This window comes from Myotis davidii, unplaced genomic scaffold, assembly GCF_000327345.1.
Source record: "Myotis davidii unplaced genomic scaffold, ASM32734v1 scaffold1628, whole genome shotgun sequence".
In the NCBI taxonomy this organism is placed as follows: domain Eukaryota; kingdom Metazoa; phylum Chordata; class Mammalia; order Chiroptera; family Vespertilionidae; genus Myotis; species Myotis davidii.
This window is the reverse complement of record NW_006299023.1, coordinates 244,949-261,035: the sequence shown is the minus strand read 5'-3', so window position 1 is coordinate 261,035 and position 16,087 is coordinate 244,949. Positions and strand designations below refer to the sequence as shown.

Genomic DNA, 16,087 nt, shown 5'->3' with positions numbered 1-16,087 from the left:
AAGAAAAGACATTCATTTAGATCAGTGAAACAGAATAAGGAATCCATAAATAGACCCACATAAATATAGTCAAGTGATATTTGACAAAGGGGCAAAAACAAATCTGTATAGAGAAAGGATAATCTTTTCAACAAATGATGCTGAAACAACTGTATATTCACATGTAAAATGAATGAATTAGACACAGTCTTTCTGTCAATATTTTCACAAAAATTAAGTTAAAATGGATCACAGACCTAAATGTAAAATACGAAAGCTATAACATGTCTAGATGATAACATAGAAGAAAATTAGGGTGACCTTGGGTATAATGATGAGTTTTTAGATAAAACATCAAGTACACAATCTATGAAAGAAGAAAATATATGTTAGACTACATTATATTTAAAAACTGCTACGTGAAAGACACTTTTATAAGAATGAAAAGACAAGCTCTGGGGAAAAATATTTGTAAATTTTATCTGACAAAGGACTGACATCCAAACTATACAAAGAACTCTTAAAAATCAACAATAAGAAAGCAAATATAACCCAATTGAAAAGTGAGCAAAAGATCTGAACAGATACCTCACCAAAGAAGATAAACAGATAAAAAAAATTATCATATGTCAATCAGGGAACATCAAATTAAAACAATCAATGAGAAGTCACTGCACACACATTAGAATGGTGAGAATCCTGAACACTGACAACACCAAATGCGTGAGAGGATTTGGAACAAACTCAACAATAAGAAAATGAGCAGCCTCATTAAAAAAATAGGCAAACTCATGAACAGACACCTCAAACAAAGAAGATATACAGCAATTCTCATCATTGTTGGTGGAATGCAAAATGGTACAGCCTTTTTGGAAGACACTTTGGCAGTTTCTTACAAAATTATTCATACTCTTACTATATGATCCAGGCTTGTGCTCTTAGGCATTTATTCAAATGAGTTGGGAACTTACATACATGTAAAAACCTGCATATGAATATTAATAGAAGTCTTATTCATAATTGCCAAATCTTGGAAGCAACTAAGATGTTATTTAAGCCCTGGCCAGTGTAACTCAGTGGATTGAGTGTTGGCCCATGCACCAAAGGGCCACAGGTTTGATTCCCAGTCAAGGGCATGTGCCTGGGTTGCAGGTTCAATCCCTGGGCCATATGCAGGAGGCAACCAATCCATGTGTCTCTCTCAAATCAATGCCTCTCTCTCTCTCTTCCTTCCCTTCCCCCTTTCCACTCTCTCTAAAAATCAATGGAAAAATATCCAAAACAAACAAACGGTTCACTTTTTCCCTATCCTTGCTAATACTTGATACTGTCAGTCTTCTAAAATTTTGCCATTCTAGTGAATGGCATTGTTATTTGTGCATTCTAGTGCATTGGTATTGAATGGCATTCTAGTGCATTGGTATTTGTTATTTTAATTAACATCTCCCAAATAACTAATTATGTTGAACATCGTTTCCCATGCTTCCTTGCCATTCATGTATAAAAGTTTTAATTTTTGATGTGCTCAAATTTATCAGTTCTTTTTTTCATTATTTTGCTTTTTGTATCTTTTTAAAAAAATCTTTCCTGTCCCAAGGTCAATAGGAACTTTTCAATATTTTCTTTTAAAAAGTTTTAAAATTTGATTTCTCACAATTAAGTTTTTAATTCACCAAAAATTTAACTTAGAATCTGGTGTGAGGTAGAGGTAATTTTTATCTATAACTAGAGATTTAATTGCAAAAGCACTTTTTTCCATTGAGTGGTTATTTGTATTGTTATTTCTGACACCAACTTCTCCAAAATGTTGGGATTCCAGTTGTATTTTCTTTAGTCTCCTACTCCTGTGGTAGAAATGACTTCGACATCTCCTGTATGTTTCTGCCACCATGAATTTTAATTCATGCTGTTCCTTATGTCTGGAGTGCTGTTCTCTTTTACCTCCACCTTTCAAAATCCTATTAATTCTTCAAGGTCCCGCTCAAATGGCCCTTCTAGTCTTCCAAGACCCAATCATATGTCTCTCTCCTGCCCCTAAATTAAAAGAAGGGGCTCAACACATAAAAATATTATTTCTATTAAACTTATTTAAGTGACATTGGTCAACATGATCATATAGGTTTCAGGTGTGGGTTTCTGTGTTACAAGGTCTGAATATTGCACCATGTGCCCACCACCCAAAGCCAAATGTCCTGTCACCATATATTAGGATTCCCTTCTCCACTCACTCCCTTCCCTCTTGCAACCACCATGCTTTTGTTTGTGTTCATGAGTTTTAGTTTTATATTCCACATAAGAGTGAAATCATATGGTTCTTAACTTTTTATGACTGATTTATTTCATTTAGCATAATATTTTCAAGGTCCATCCATGTTGTTGCAAATGGCAGTATGTCATCCTTTCTTATGGCTGAATAGTATTCCATTGTGTACATGTACCACATCTTTGTTCAATCCTTTATTGCAGGACGCTTTGGTTGCTTCCATGTCTTGGCCACTGTGAATAATGCTGCAATGAGCATAGGGGTGCATATATCTTTGCAAACACATGATTTTGAGGTTTTCAGGTATATACCCAGGAGAGGGATTGCTGGGTTGTATGGTAGCTCTATTCTTAATTTTTTGAGGAATCGCCAGATTGCTTTCCATAATGGTTGTACCGATCTACATTCCCACCAGCAGGGAATGAGCACACCTCTAGTATTTTATTCCTTTATTATAAATCTTAGTTCATCTCTTTGGTATCACAGTCCTATGTGTTTGTCTTCTTTATCCGGACACTGTTAACCCTTACATGTTGCAATGGTAGACAGAATAATGTCCCATTCTACCTGCCATGTTTAATTTTTAGAACTTGTGATGTATTACCTTACATAGCAAAAGGGATTATTTTGCAGAAGTGGTTAAATTAATCACCTTTCCCCTTAAAATTGGAGAACATTTTCCAGCTGAGTTACAGAAGCAATAGAAAATGAATATACTTGCTCACCATGGAGTCTCCAATAACTCAAAGCAGATCCTTAGATATATATGAAATACTCAATCATTGTTCATTGACTTGAACTCTAAAGCAGTATAAAGTGGAACTATAGAATGACTTCTTTAGATTCTTGCCACATCACTGATACTCATATCTAGCCTTTAGACCAGCGGTTCTCAACCTATGGGTCGCGACCCCTTTGGGGTCAAACGACCCTTTCACAGGGGTTGCCTAAGACCATTGGAAAACACATATATAATTACATATTGTTTTTGTGATTAATCACTATGTTTTAATTATGCTCAATTTGTAACAATGAAAATATATCCTGCATATCAGATATTTACATTACGATTCATAACAGTAGCAAAATTACAGTTATGAAGTAGCAACGAAAATAATTTTATGGTTGGGGATCACCACAACATGAGGAAGTGTATTAAAAAGTCGCGGCATTAGGAAGGTTGAGAACCACTGTTCTAGACTGTTGTCAAATGAAAACCTTGCCGATGACGCAGCTCAGCTTTCCCATTTGTTGGCAGCCCGGTCCACTCTGCCTTTGCTCATAGCATGGTAAATACATACTCAGGCTACACACAAAGCTTCCCTTCCTTTACGTGTGCTGACGACTCCATGGTAGAGAGTCCCAGCAGGAGAAGCCCTTTCAGTTTTAACCTATTTAAAGGTTATTGATAAAAATTGTTTGATGGGCTAATCACAGATGTTTCCTAGTGTTTGCCCTTATCTAGGGGAACGGTATGAGATTTGGATCAGATATATAAGGGTTTTGGAATCTTAGCTCTGGTCTATACTAACTGTGACTTAGAGTAGGCTAGTAAATATCTCTTGGCATCTCAGCTCCCACGTACCTATGGTGGAAATGATAGGATTGTCTCAAAGATAGGATAACTGAAAAGTTATTAGCACAAACCAGATGTTCAATGAATGCTAGCTTCCTTCCCATCTCAGGTGCCACACTACTAACAGAAACAGTCCAGGCTCCTATTTACATTGAAGAGTTGGTTACAGGCAGGTGATGCAACATAGCATTTGTTCTTACTTTCTGTTTGCCTCGCCATCCATCATATTTTCAAGTTTATAGTTCTGTTTGTCATTCTGGATGTTTGGTTAAGAATTGTCCATGTGACACAGATGGTTTTAGTTATTTAAAGATCGAGATGGGTATGGGACTAAAAGGCAGGATGTAGAAGAGATCAAAATAAAATAAGATCTTAATAATATCTGATAAAATAAAATAACTAGAACGGTGGCACTCTAGCATGGTTATTGCCTTGTGACAGAGTCATATTATTACTCTGGCCTCAGGAGCAGCTGTTGAGACACCCACTTCTATCCAAAATGAGCAAACACATCAGGTGCCAGGGTTCATGACACTTGACAGTTGACAAATGTCCTCTGGGTTATGGTGGTGGGGAGGTTACATTTAAATTTTTCTGTCATAGTGCCACTCTGCTTGTTTTCATATACTCTAAGACTTTGGTTCTCAAAACTCAAGAGTACATAAAAAGTAACTGGTGAGTGCTTGTTGAAATTTAGACTCCTGGGCCTCCTCTTGCTGATGGATTCAGTAGATCTGAAGGCGGCCCAGGAATCTGCATTTAAATAACACTACAGCTGTTTTTGAAACTGGTTGCCACCCAAGTCAGTGTTTTAGGGAGGTCAGGGCCATGCAGGAGCTCATTACTCACTGGCTATTTATCGAGTACTAACTAGGTGCAAGACATTATATGGGAGGGGCCATGGCCCTAGCTCACCAAGCATTTAACAGAGTGGATAACAGCTGCCTACTCTCAAGGTTAGTCATATTGTTCCTTTCTTCTTATTCCCATTCGTGTTGTGCAAACCTCACATTGGTTTAGAATAATTTGTTCACTTATCTCTCTACCAGATTGTATGTTCCTTGGGAGCAAGTGAACTTTATTATTGACATATCACAATTTTTTTCCCCATCATCTTTTGCTATTCCTATAACTTTGGTTTTGGTCATGACTCCAGCCCTGACACCTGTGGTAATCTCTTGCTTGAGGTACTGTACGTTAGGAAATGGATTGTCTTTAGAGGACTTGTCTAACAGGCTCTATTATGTTACCACGGCCATAACCATTTCCTTTGTCTTATGTTCATCTTGATGGCCTGGAGAGAGAGAGCAACGATCACACATGCCCCACTGGCTTTGGTTCTCATAGCAGGTGGTACATGCCTGAAACTAGTGGTCATGTGGGCGGGGTAATAAGGTGAGCCTCATTGGGAAATACTCTATTGCACAAGTTTAGACAGAGAGGTATGATGCTCAAAAGGGTGTGGTCCCTAGATCCACATTTATGCAGGAATTGTGACATTCTGAAGGCTCATCTGCTCAACTTCATTCCTGGAGACATGAGCACATTGGTTTAATCTCCAAGGAAGAACAGCTTTAGATCGAGAACGTTCAGTACCTGCTTTTCCTTCTTGAGAACAGAACCATTGTAAATTCTGGGAAGAAGAAAATTGAGTTGAACTTGACATTGAGAAAAGTGTGAAGGTAAGAAGAGTTTAACTAAGAAAACCTCAAAACAGTTGAAATTTGGGAAAGTGCTTGTATGAAATGCTTGAGAATCAAAAATATTTAAAGCTACATATGCTTATGTAATACTTTGCTTTGAGTGTTAAGGCAAATAGTAAAGTGAAGCTCAAGAAGTAGTTCAAATTGTTTTGCTGTATTAGAATTTACAGATGTGTTTTGGAATTTGAGTCATTAATTAAGATTTAGGAATACTTTGTTTTAGTGGTGGCTCAAGGTGAAATTTTGGTTTAAGTTTTTCTCCATGGTATTCATTTTCTATTGACGTTAGCTATTTGGTTAATTTCACCAAGAAAACTAGAATATTTTTTTCGGATCTGCTTTCCTCTTTCTGTGCACAGGCCTACTCTGAACTTTATGTGACTGTAATACTGAGAATTAACACCTAACACCCAATTTAGATCTTGGAAATTTAACCAATATTATCTCTAAGTGCCAGAGTTTTAAAATATTTCTCTTTTGGGTATTGAATGAGTGTGTGTGTGTGTGTGTGTGTGTATTGGAGGAGGGCAGTCAGAAGGAAAGGGGCCAATATGAGTGTCGGGAGTTGTATCTCATCTTTAACCCAGAGGATGATGTTTGGTGTCATTAGGAGCAGAGGGGTGTTTGGATGGGGGAGGAGTATGCATTTTCAGGATGAACTGCAGTTAGGAGTCAGGGATTGAATCTTGTACTTTTGTGGGCCTGGAAGAACCGTTTTCCCTTTGTGAGCTTATAAGTGGTGAGATCAGGCAGGGAGGATGTTGAAAAAGTACCCTTTTGTTTCCTTGCCTGGAGATTTCCCCTGGGGTTTCTGCTGGCTGTCCGGCAGGTAGTTCTGCTTTGTGGGCGAGGCATGCCCTCTGTTCTCCAAGGGGAAGGTGTCTGTTCTTTGGATTAAGATCTAATCAAACTCTGGAGTACTTGGATTTTACAAGTAATAAGTTTTGTCTACAGGGAATAGTAAAGCAGGAGGCAAAAAATAGATCTATGGGTAATGGTGCCATCTAGGAGATGACACTGAAGTGATATTTGAGGAGTTAAGCAACTTTTTTTTTCCCACATTGAAATGAAGTAAAATGAATATCATTTGCAGTGGCAGGAGCAGCTGGGTTTGTTGGGTCAAGCAAATATAGCAAACCTGTTTGTTGTTTCTTTAAAATATATATATATATATATATTTCAGAGAGGAAGAAAGAGAAAGAGATAGACAGAAACATAAGTGATAAGAGAGAATCATTGATCGGCTGCCTTTTGCACACCCACATTAGGGATCGAGCCCGAAACCCAGGCATGTGCCCTTGACTGGAATCAAAGCTGGGACCCTTCAGCCCGCAGGTCAATGCTCTATCCACTGAGACAAACCAGCTAGGGCTAACAAACCTGTTTTGACTTTGTTTTGCTTGGGTCATTTAAACAGAAAATGATTGGAACCATCAGATTGTTTTAGATTAAAAGGTTAAAGATACTGCCGAAACCGGATGTGCTCAGTGGATAGAGCGTCGACCTGCGGACTGAAAGGTCCCAGGTTCGATTCCGTTCAAGGGCATGTACCCTGATTGCGGGCGGAGGCAGCTGATCGATGTTTCTCTCTCATTGATGTTTCTAACTTTCTATCTCTTGCCCTTCCTCTCTGTAAAAAACCAATAAAATATATTTTAAAAAAATAAAATAAAATAAAAGGTTAAAGATACAGAAGTTTATAACTGAAGTAGAAATAAGAACTAATTTTCCCTCTCACTCTGATCACTTCCTAACCCTCTTTAAACACCAACAACTACTTACTCCCCATTCCCTCCCTATCACACCCTAATGGCTGTGTTGAGATAGACTGGTTCACTTGTTAAAGTGAGAACTGGGTATCTTGATAGGTATAAGAGGGCCTCTCTCCTATCTGGGCCACCAGGGAGGATTCCCCAAGCGGATACAATTGAAGGGGCTATGGGAAGTCAGCCAAATTTGGGGTAAGGATGGTAAAGCAGTAGAGGCAATAGGTCTCAATAACTAATTCATTTTCAGGGATATAGGTGGACTCCATGGTGTTTTTCATATTTTGAATTTGAGCAAGTGTATGAATGGTGGTGTTAACCAAAATGGCTAACTGGGGAAAAAATGATTTTCTGGCAGCGGGTGAGTGGATATTATGATCAGTTCAAATTTGTGGTATGTTGAGTATCAGTGCGCTTTGAAACATCAGAGTAGGAATATTTTTTAAATAAATGACCCACTATCCAGGTCCAATGGGGAAGTAGAAAGAATAGATTTCAGAAACATATTCTGTAATTGCAATCAAGAAATTAAATAGCCACAGAAAATTCCAGGAACCCTCTAAGATAACAGCTGAAGGAACTTTATAGATTGTACATGAATAACAACCAAGAGGGTTTTCTGGATGCTTCTTGCTTTTCAGCAGTTAGTATCCAAGTAAATTTTTTCATCTGGGTTTACTTTTGTTTTTCTTAGGTAGTTCCAGGTGGGTTGAGAATAATATGTGCTTGTTTAATAATACTGTGGCTTAGTTGCATTAGAGTAACTCATTTTAATTTTACTAGGTAGGTACTGTTATTTGTACAATGTTACAGAAGAAAACACTGAGGCACTTAGAGGTTAAATAACTTGCCCAAAGTCATGTAGCTAGTAAATGATAAAGTTGGGATTCATCTCTAGTCAGTCTGAATCCAAAGCCTCTTCTCAGTTTTTTAAAAAATCCTATATCTATCTGTTACTATATCTCCTGTTATGTAAGTTATTTGAAAACTTTATTTAATGATAAAATTGTTTAATCATTCTCCTAATTGTAGACATAAATATTGTGTTTAATTTGGTGCCTACATCTTCAGTTATATTTTTAGGATACATTTCTAGAAGTGGGTTCCTCTAAGGCTCCTTAAAACATACCCCCAGAAAAGCTCAAATAATTTACAAGCTGCATGTATTTTTTTTAAAATTCCACATAGAAGTATTTTTTCAGTCCCATAGTGTTGCCTAAACCAAGACAAACAGGAGAACTCAGGAACATTATGAGGAAGATGGTGCTTAGGATAATGAATCATAGAGTGTTAGAACAGGAAGGAACTCCAGCTTTTACCTAGGCCATCTTTTCTTTTATTAATTAAGAACTAAGGCCCAAGCAGTTAAGGACATGCCCCGAACCATAGCACTAATTAGAGTCAGAGTTAGGAGAAGAACCCGCACTATGTGATCTATTGAGCTGGAGTCCCTTGGATGGTTCACATGGTTCAGGATGTGCTGAAATGTCCATTTGGGGTGTTGAGTAGATATTCAAGAGAATTTTATCATCTGAGTCAGTTTCACAGCCTCCCTTGAAACATCACAGTTGTGTCAGGGGGATGTGGAAGTAACCCAAAAGGGTCTGCCCTGAATTAAAAGGCCCACTATCCACCCAGGGAAATAAAGAACTCTGTCGGGTCAGGGGAACACCAAAGTCCCCTTTCATGGTAAGATCTACAAGGCTGATTCTGAACTCTCTCTTCCTTATTTCATAGATGGTATCATACATTTCAACAAAGGGCTGCTCACGTAATTCAAAACTTGCACAATTCAAGACTGATTTTCTATAGCGCTGACCAAGAATGGAGAACATTTCTATTTATTATTGCTTCAACATGCAGCAATTTACAATGGCTTTGCCTTGGTATCTATCTGGGTTAACAGCTGGGTTAATCTATTAAGCCTCAAAGTTTCAATGACTTGGCACAATCAAGGGTTGAACAAAATCTGAAGCGGGCTGGTTAGCCACCCTCTATGTTGCAGACATGCCATGTCAAGGTTGCCAAGTCAGGGGAAGAGAGGTAAAGGAGTCAGGTAGGCTCTTACGCGACTCAGTCTGAAGGAATAAATTCCACAGACCATTGGCCAGAACTAGAAACATGGTTCTGATTGAACTGGAGGAAGGCTGGGGAAAGTGTGGAGGAGCACACAGATATTTGATACACACTAATGGTCTCTTCCACACACTTGATTTTTAATACTTTGAAGTTACCTACTTTAAAAAATTTGTAGGCAATTTTATATTATTTCAAGTTTTAAACATAAGAGTAAAACTTTCATATTACTTTCCTTCACATATACTTAAGAAATCCTTTTGGGCTTCCTGTTAAAAACCACAAAATTGTTGCTTAATAGTTGTGAGATTTGGGTAAATCTTTTAACTTCTCTAAACCTGTATCCCATTTTTTTTAAAGTAAAAGAAATTTTATTTTGAGTAATATACATATCATTAATTTTATTTATTTTTCATAGTGCACAGTGTATGTAAATATATAAGGAAAAATAAATATTAGGGATACCTATGGATTGAAGTATATGGGTGAAGTGGACTTTCAATATACCCATGAACAGGCTTAGAAGCATCACAGGACAGTATCCATTAGAAAAGAATAGAAACCATGCAAAAATATGTCCAAATCATGGTGAGTAAGTGCAGTTAGTACAAATTATAAAAAGTTTATATGTTCTTTGGATTGAAAAAATAATATATAAATATGTGGCATGGATAATCTGTCCTTCATAGGTATGTTGTAAATATTAGGTGAGGTTATCATGTAAAACACTTGGCACAAGGCCTAGAACAAGGTAAGTGTTCAAAGACTGAGATTTTTTCTTCTTACTGGTACTATTGATGTTCCAGTGGATTTATTACTGTTGACAGTAATATCATTTCCTTGGAATCAATGGTGTAACCATAATCACCAGAAGATAAGGAATAAGCGATGTTTTGGCTAAGTTCTGGAAATAAAAGATTTTCATCTTCTATATGTTCTTATCTCAGTAATCATGGGGAGTTTCAAGGGCCATGCCCTCCCCGGAACCTTCTTCATCATCATGGGGATTTGGTGGACTCTGAAGTGCATTCTGAAGTATGTCTGCAGAAAGCACAAGCGGACTTCCTATTTTGGCTCCAAAGCAGTATTCTATCGAATAGATATTGTGGAGGGAATCGTAATAATCTGCATGGCTGTAATTGGTGAGTGGACTATTTCAGTATTCTGTTTTCTCCTTTTGGCTATTTTCATATGCAAAGAGAAGATTTAATATCAAATCAAGAAATTGCTAACAGTGAATTTTTACTTTAAAAATATCTCTGAACATATATTGTAATTGTTATTTCTATCTTATATAATTGTTAGAAGGTGATACTTTCATATTACTTTCCTTCACATATACTTAAGGAATCCTTTTTTTAAAAAAATATATTTTATTGATTTTTTACAGAGAAGAAGGGAGAGAGATAGAGAGTTAGAAACATCGATGAGAGAGAAACATCGATCAGCTGCCTCCTGCACATCTCCCACTGGGGATGTGCCCACAACCCAGGTACATGCCCTTGACCGGAACCGAACCTGGGACCTTTCAGTCCGCAAGCCAACGCTCTATCCACTGAGCCAAACCGGTTTCGGCCTTAAGGAATCCTTTTGTACAAAGGTTTATTCCTTAATAAGTTAGTCATGGTAATTAACTTGCCTTCCCACTCAGGGTTAATTTCCTTTATAGAATTAGCTGGAGCCTCTGAAATAATTTTATACCAAGTATTCTGATGCCTGAAAGAATAAACTTCATCAGAAAGCATTTTTCAAAATGATGTCAAAATAATCAAGGGCTGCTCTAGCTGGTGTGGCCCAGTGGACAGAGCATCGGCCTGCGGACTGAAGGGTCCCAGGTTCGATCCCAGTGAAGAGCACATGCCGGGACTGTGGGCTCAATCCCCAGTGAGGGGCGTGCAAGGGGCAGCCAATCCATGATTCTCTCTCATCATTAATGTTTCTGTCTCCCTCTCCCTCTCCCTTCCTCTCTGACATTAATAAAAATATATATTTAAAAAAAATAATCAAGGGCTCATGGGAGAGCTTCAGGAATAACCATTGTTAATAGTATGTACAAAGGGATAGGCTGAAGAAGACTTGGCTCATGCACTCATTCTTTTTGCGTGATTTGGAGAAGGGAGGCCAGGTCTGACAACTTCTAAGGCCTTTCCATTGACTATATGATTCTGTGAAAATGTTCTGTTTTTAGAATTTTACTTCAGTTTCTCCTCTATGAAGGGCAAAACCTCTTAATATTCCTTTGGTTTTCTTCATGCTTAATTCATGGCCATAGCGCTTTGCTATGGCCATCAAATTCCAGAACAACCATTTCCCAAGAGAGAAATTTCAATGTCAAATTCTATAGGTTAAGAAATAAAGCAGCATTTTTAAGAAAATGCAACTGTGTAGCTGACTTGACCATGTGCCATGTCTGACTGTGTTTTCTCAGTTATCCTTAATTGGGGAAAAGCTGAACCCTAGCATTTTTATGCTGAACCACGCACAACTCCCTACTTTGTGGCAGCTACCCAGAGATACAGCGGGTAAGAAGGAAGTAATCAGCCTCTGGGGGACTGATCTTACAAATAGAATCCCAAAGCATTCGGGGTTTATTTAGTTATTAGATTAAAGTAGGGACTAAAATCATCAGTGGAGCTGATCATGAAACTAAGAAGAACTAAAATCTTTAGCATTAAAAGTCTGAAATAGCTGTCTGACTGAATTGACTATCTTTGATTAAAAGTGATTATCCCAGTGGTCGGCAAACTGCGGCTCGCGAGCCACATGCGGCTCTTTGGCCCCTTGAGTGTGGCTCTTCCACAAAATACCACGTGTGGGAGTGCACTTACAGTGCAATTGAAACTTTGTGGCCCATGCGCAGAAGTTGGTATTTTGTGGAAGAGCCACACTCAAGGGGCCAAAGAGTCGCATGTGGCTCGTGAGCCGCAGTTTGCTGACCACTGAGCCAAGCCAATATTTGAACCTCTGAAATAAGCCTAAACCACCAGTGCTCAGCTCTGAGGCAACAGCCCAGAAATAGGAACTCATGTCATTTAAAAGGTCACTAGATTGGACTAAGCAGTAGGCTATTCCTCCTGCACCTTCCTGCTTTCTCGGTCACATTATGAAGAGACTTACTAAAACTTTGATATGTTCTTCTACAGGTATGCTTGGGGAACAGTTTATTCCTGGAGGGCCCCACCTGTCCTTGTATAACTACAAAGAAGGCCAGTGGATCCAGCTCCTGGGTTGGCATCACACCACCATGTACTTCTTCTTTGGGCTGGCGGGCGTGATGAGCATCCTATGTTCCACCATCCGTTTACTTCCGACCTCTTTAAGCAAGTTAATGTTGTCAAATGCCTTATTTGTGGAGGGTAAGTGAGAGTGAGTATTTTCTTGTACCTTTAACTACTTTTGGACATTTGTCTAGCCCTTTATAATAATATTTTTTTAGTGTCTTGGTGCAGCCTTGGTCCACGGGGTTACCGATTTGGGCCATGGTGAACTATTTGGTGCCCTAGGTGGGATGTCAAAGATTCTCCCTCCCTACTGACTCATTTAGTAAAGCTGAACAAGCACGATCATTCAAAGTGCTTTATCCACATTTCACACCTGTCTTGAAGAACCATCTGCCATAGTTATCTCTGGGTTATCCTGGAGATTATCATTATTTTGGCTTTTAAAAGTGAAACTGAGCTCGACGTAATGAAACACGAATATCCTAAAATGAGGAGACACAGCAGAGTAGCTTCCATCACCTACTAACTAGGCTTTTTCATATTGAGATAGTAACAGTCCACCATTACATGATAGGTAGGGTCCAACAAACTCAGTCACATAAAAATATGAGGTCCTGTTTTTGATTGATGAGTGAAGAACAACATTTTTTTGTTCAGTCAGTCACCCTGTTACTGTATGGGGAAACACTGCAAACAAGTGTTTAGTGATTTGTTTTCATTTATCGTTATTTGTGAAGAATGACTTGACTGTAGAACTGAAAAAGCCCCAAATTATCAGGAGGCAATCATTTCCCAACTCACCACCTTGCCTGCTCCATGCGAAGATAAGAACTTCGGTCAATCCCTCTTTGAGAACAAGGGCTAGATGAAAGGTGGGCACCAACAACCTGAGTCTTATTATCTCAGGGTGTTGTGATGTTTTTAAGAAACATCTTTTCTTCTTCATCGAAATGGAAAAAAGATGATGAAGCTCATCGTTCCATAGGATTAAACAATGTAATTAGCTACTAATTCTTGGGAGCTTCCAGAGCATCTAGTGATTTATGTATATACTAGAGGCCCGGTGCATGAAATTCGTGCACTAGGGGCTGGGGTTCTCTCAGCCCAGCCTGCTCCTCTCACAGTCCGGGAGCCCTCAGTGGATGTCCTACTGATGGCCACAGTCTAGCAGCAGAGGCTCGGAGTAGGCATCGTGTGTGTGTGTGTGTGTGTGTGTGTCTGCTGGGGGCCTGCCCCCAGCCACACCGTGGAGGCTTGGAGCAGGCGCCTCTCTGTATTGATCTCTTAGGCTCCTGGCCTCCACTGCATGTTGTACTCTCCCTTGAGCTGTAGCCAAGGTGGGGTGCTGCCTGCAGGCCACACTTTCCTGCTCACAGATCGCCAGATCGCTGCGGAGACTCAGGGGCAGGCCGCACTTTCCTGCTCTGGAATCGCCATGGTGACCCAGGAGCAGGCCCACCTGGGGGCTGCCTGACCTCTGCACTTTCCTGCTCTGGGATTGCCATGGCGACCCAGGAGCAGGCCCACCTGGGGGCTGCCTGTAGGCTGCACTTTCCTGCTCTGGGATCACCATGGGGTCCCGGCTGGCGGCAGGGCTTAGGTGGCACATGGGGGTCCCAGCTGGGACCAGGGCTTAGGCAGCACATGGGGGTCCCTGCCCGCAGTATGCAAATTAGCCACCATCTTTGTTGGCAGCTAATTTGCATATTGTGCTGATTAGCCCATGGGAGGCGTAGCGAAGGTATGGTCAATTACCATCTTTGTCTATTATTAGATAGGATTTGCTTCCTCCAATAGACTGAATTCCTTAAGGCTTTGTCTTGTTCAGCTGTGCCCTCACCCTAATTTCTGCTGCCCACACTCAGCATGGTTATTATTCTTCCTCCTGCATTGAAGATGCTTTGAGATATAGTTAGTTGAAAATGTCATGCTGTGTTAGAGGAGAGAATAAAGGCTGGGGGAGGGGAAAGGAGTGTTACATTTAAAAAATTCCATTCTAAAGAGGTAGCGATGACTCCTAAAATGCCATTATTGTGGGAAGCTGGGAAGCAGTGGGCACCAGATATTTGGAACAAATGTGTGTACGTGTAAAATTCTGTGGTGGGGGAGAGGGGAGAAACTGGTTTCATTAAAAAAGACAAACGATTTCCCCCTCTCTATCAGCTTTTATTTTCTACAACCACACCCATGGCCGGGAAATACTGGACATCTTTGTGCACCAGCTGTTGGTCTTGGTCATCCTTTTGGCAGGCCTGGCTGCCTTCATAGAGCTCTTCTTACGCGGCAATCTGACCATGGAGCTTCTCCGGACGAGCTTTATTCTGCTTCAGGGGAGCTGGTTCTGGCAGGTGAGTTAATGTACCAGTGTCTCCACTTGTGACCTCCTCTCTTTGTTTGGTGGGGCATGTTGCTCTAGAACCCAGAGACTTCCTCCTGTGTGCTGCTGCAGTGAGAATGCAGGCCTCCAAGAGCAGCCCAGGTGGGAGCAATGACAGAGCAGTGGGGAAGGAAGTGGGCAGGGGGGTGCCCATCTTCATCACAAACCTGAATGTGCACGATGTAGGAATTCTGAGCTGGTGCTTTTAGTTGGAAGCAATTCCTTGATGCTAAAGCAACTTACTAATGGGTAGTAGCTCAAGAAAAATATGAAAGGCCTGAACCAATTATTTATTGAGAAACAACTAAGGGCCAGCCACTGTACAGGACATCCACACACAGTGTTTCATTATGTTCTTACAATGACTTGTAAGTTAGGTATTATCATTCCCAATGTAATCCAATAAGGAAGACTCAAAGAGACCAAGTTACTTTCCCAGGATCACAAAATAATGAAACTGGAATCTAAATGTGGGTGTCTGATGCCAAATCTCAGGTTCTTTCCATTTTACTCTGTCAAACCCCTAACCTTGGAGTGCTGTTGAAAAATTATATCCCAATCAGTGAACATATATTTTATAGAGAACGAGAAATCATAACCCAATATCTATATAGGGATGAAAAGAAAGTCTGGAATGAAAGGTAAATGTAGTTTAATCAGGAAAGACTTCTTAGAAGTGATTTTAATCACCAAAGAGCAGGGATTTGGGACCATGAGGTTATTTCAGGAACTTGAATTTCCCACAAGGAATGAGAAAAAGGCACCACAGGCAAGGAGAGTGGAACATCCTGGTCAACACAGGGAGTAGGAAAGATGTAATATTTAAGCATGTGGGGGAGTAGAAAGGCTGTTTGAGCAGAAGTTAGTAAAGAGAGGCTACATTTAAATGTTATTTTGAAGAAAGAACTATATAGGAAAAGTAACAAATGTCCTATAATGTGATAAAATTGATAATTGGTGAATTTAACAAGCTTATATACAGAAGTTTGTTTGTTTTTTAAATTATTTATTATCTGTTGGGAATCTAAATAGAATGAAATATAAAGCATTTTAAATCTCCTGGATGGACTGTTGTACCATGTGCGTATATTATTACTTATTTACAAATAAAAATAAATTAAAACAA

At 39.6% G+C, this 16,087-nt stretch overlaps 1 protein-coding gene across 4 annotated transcripts in view; it reads left to right on the top strand.

The window, feature by feature from the left end:
* Positions 1-5,324: 5,324 nt before the first annotated feature.
* The window catches only part of TMEM45A (transmembrane protein 45A), a 21,596-nt gene continuing 10,833 nt past the window's right edge, over positions 5,325-16,087 (top strand). For 2 of the 4 annotated variants that reach the window (XM_006774597.2, XM_015571049.1), the window contains exons 1-3: positions 10,311-10,505; positions 12,507-12,719; positions 14,748-14,932. In XM_006774597.2, the coding sequence (XP_006774660.1) occupies positions 10,316-10,505; positions 12,507-12,719; positions 14,748-14,932 (588 nt within the window). In that variant the 5' untranslated portion in view covers positions 10,311-10,315. Of the gene's footprint in view, positions 5,501-10,310; positions 10,506-12,506; positions 12,720-14,747; positions 14,933-16,087 lie in introns of those variants that run through there. The other 2 variants (XM_015571048.1, XM_015571051.1) reach the window with 2 other exon arrangements.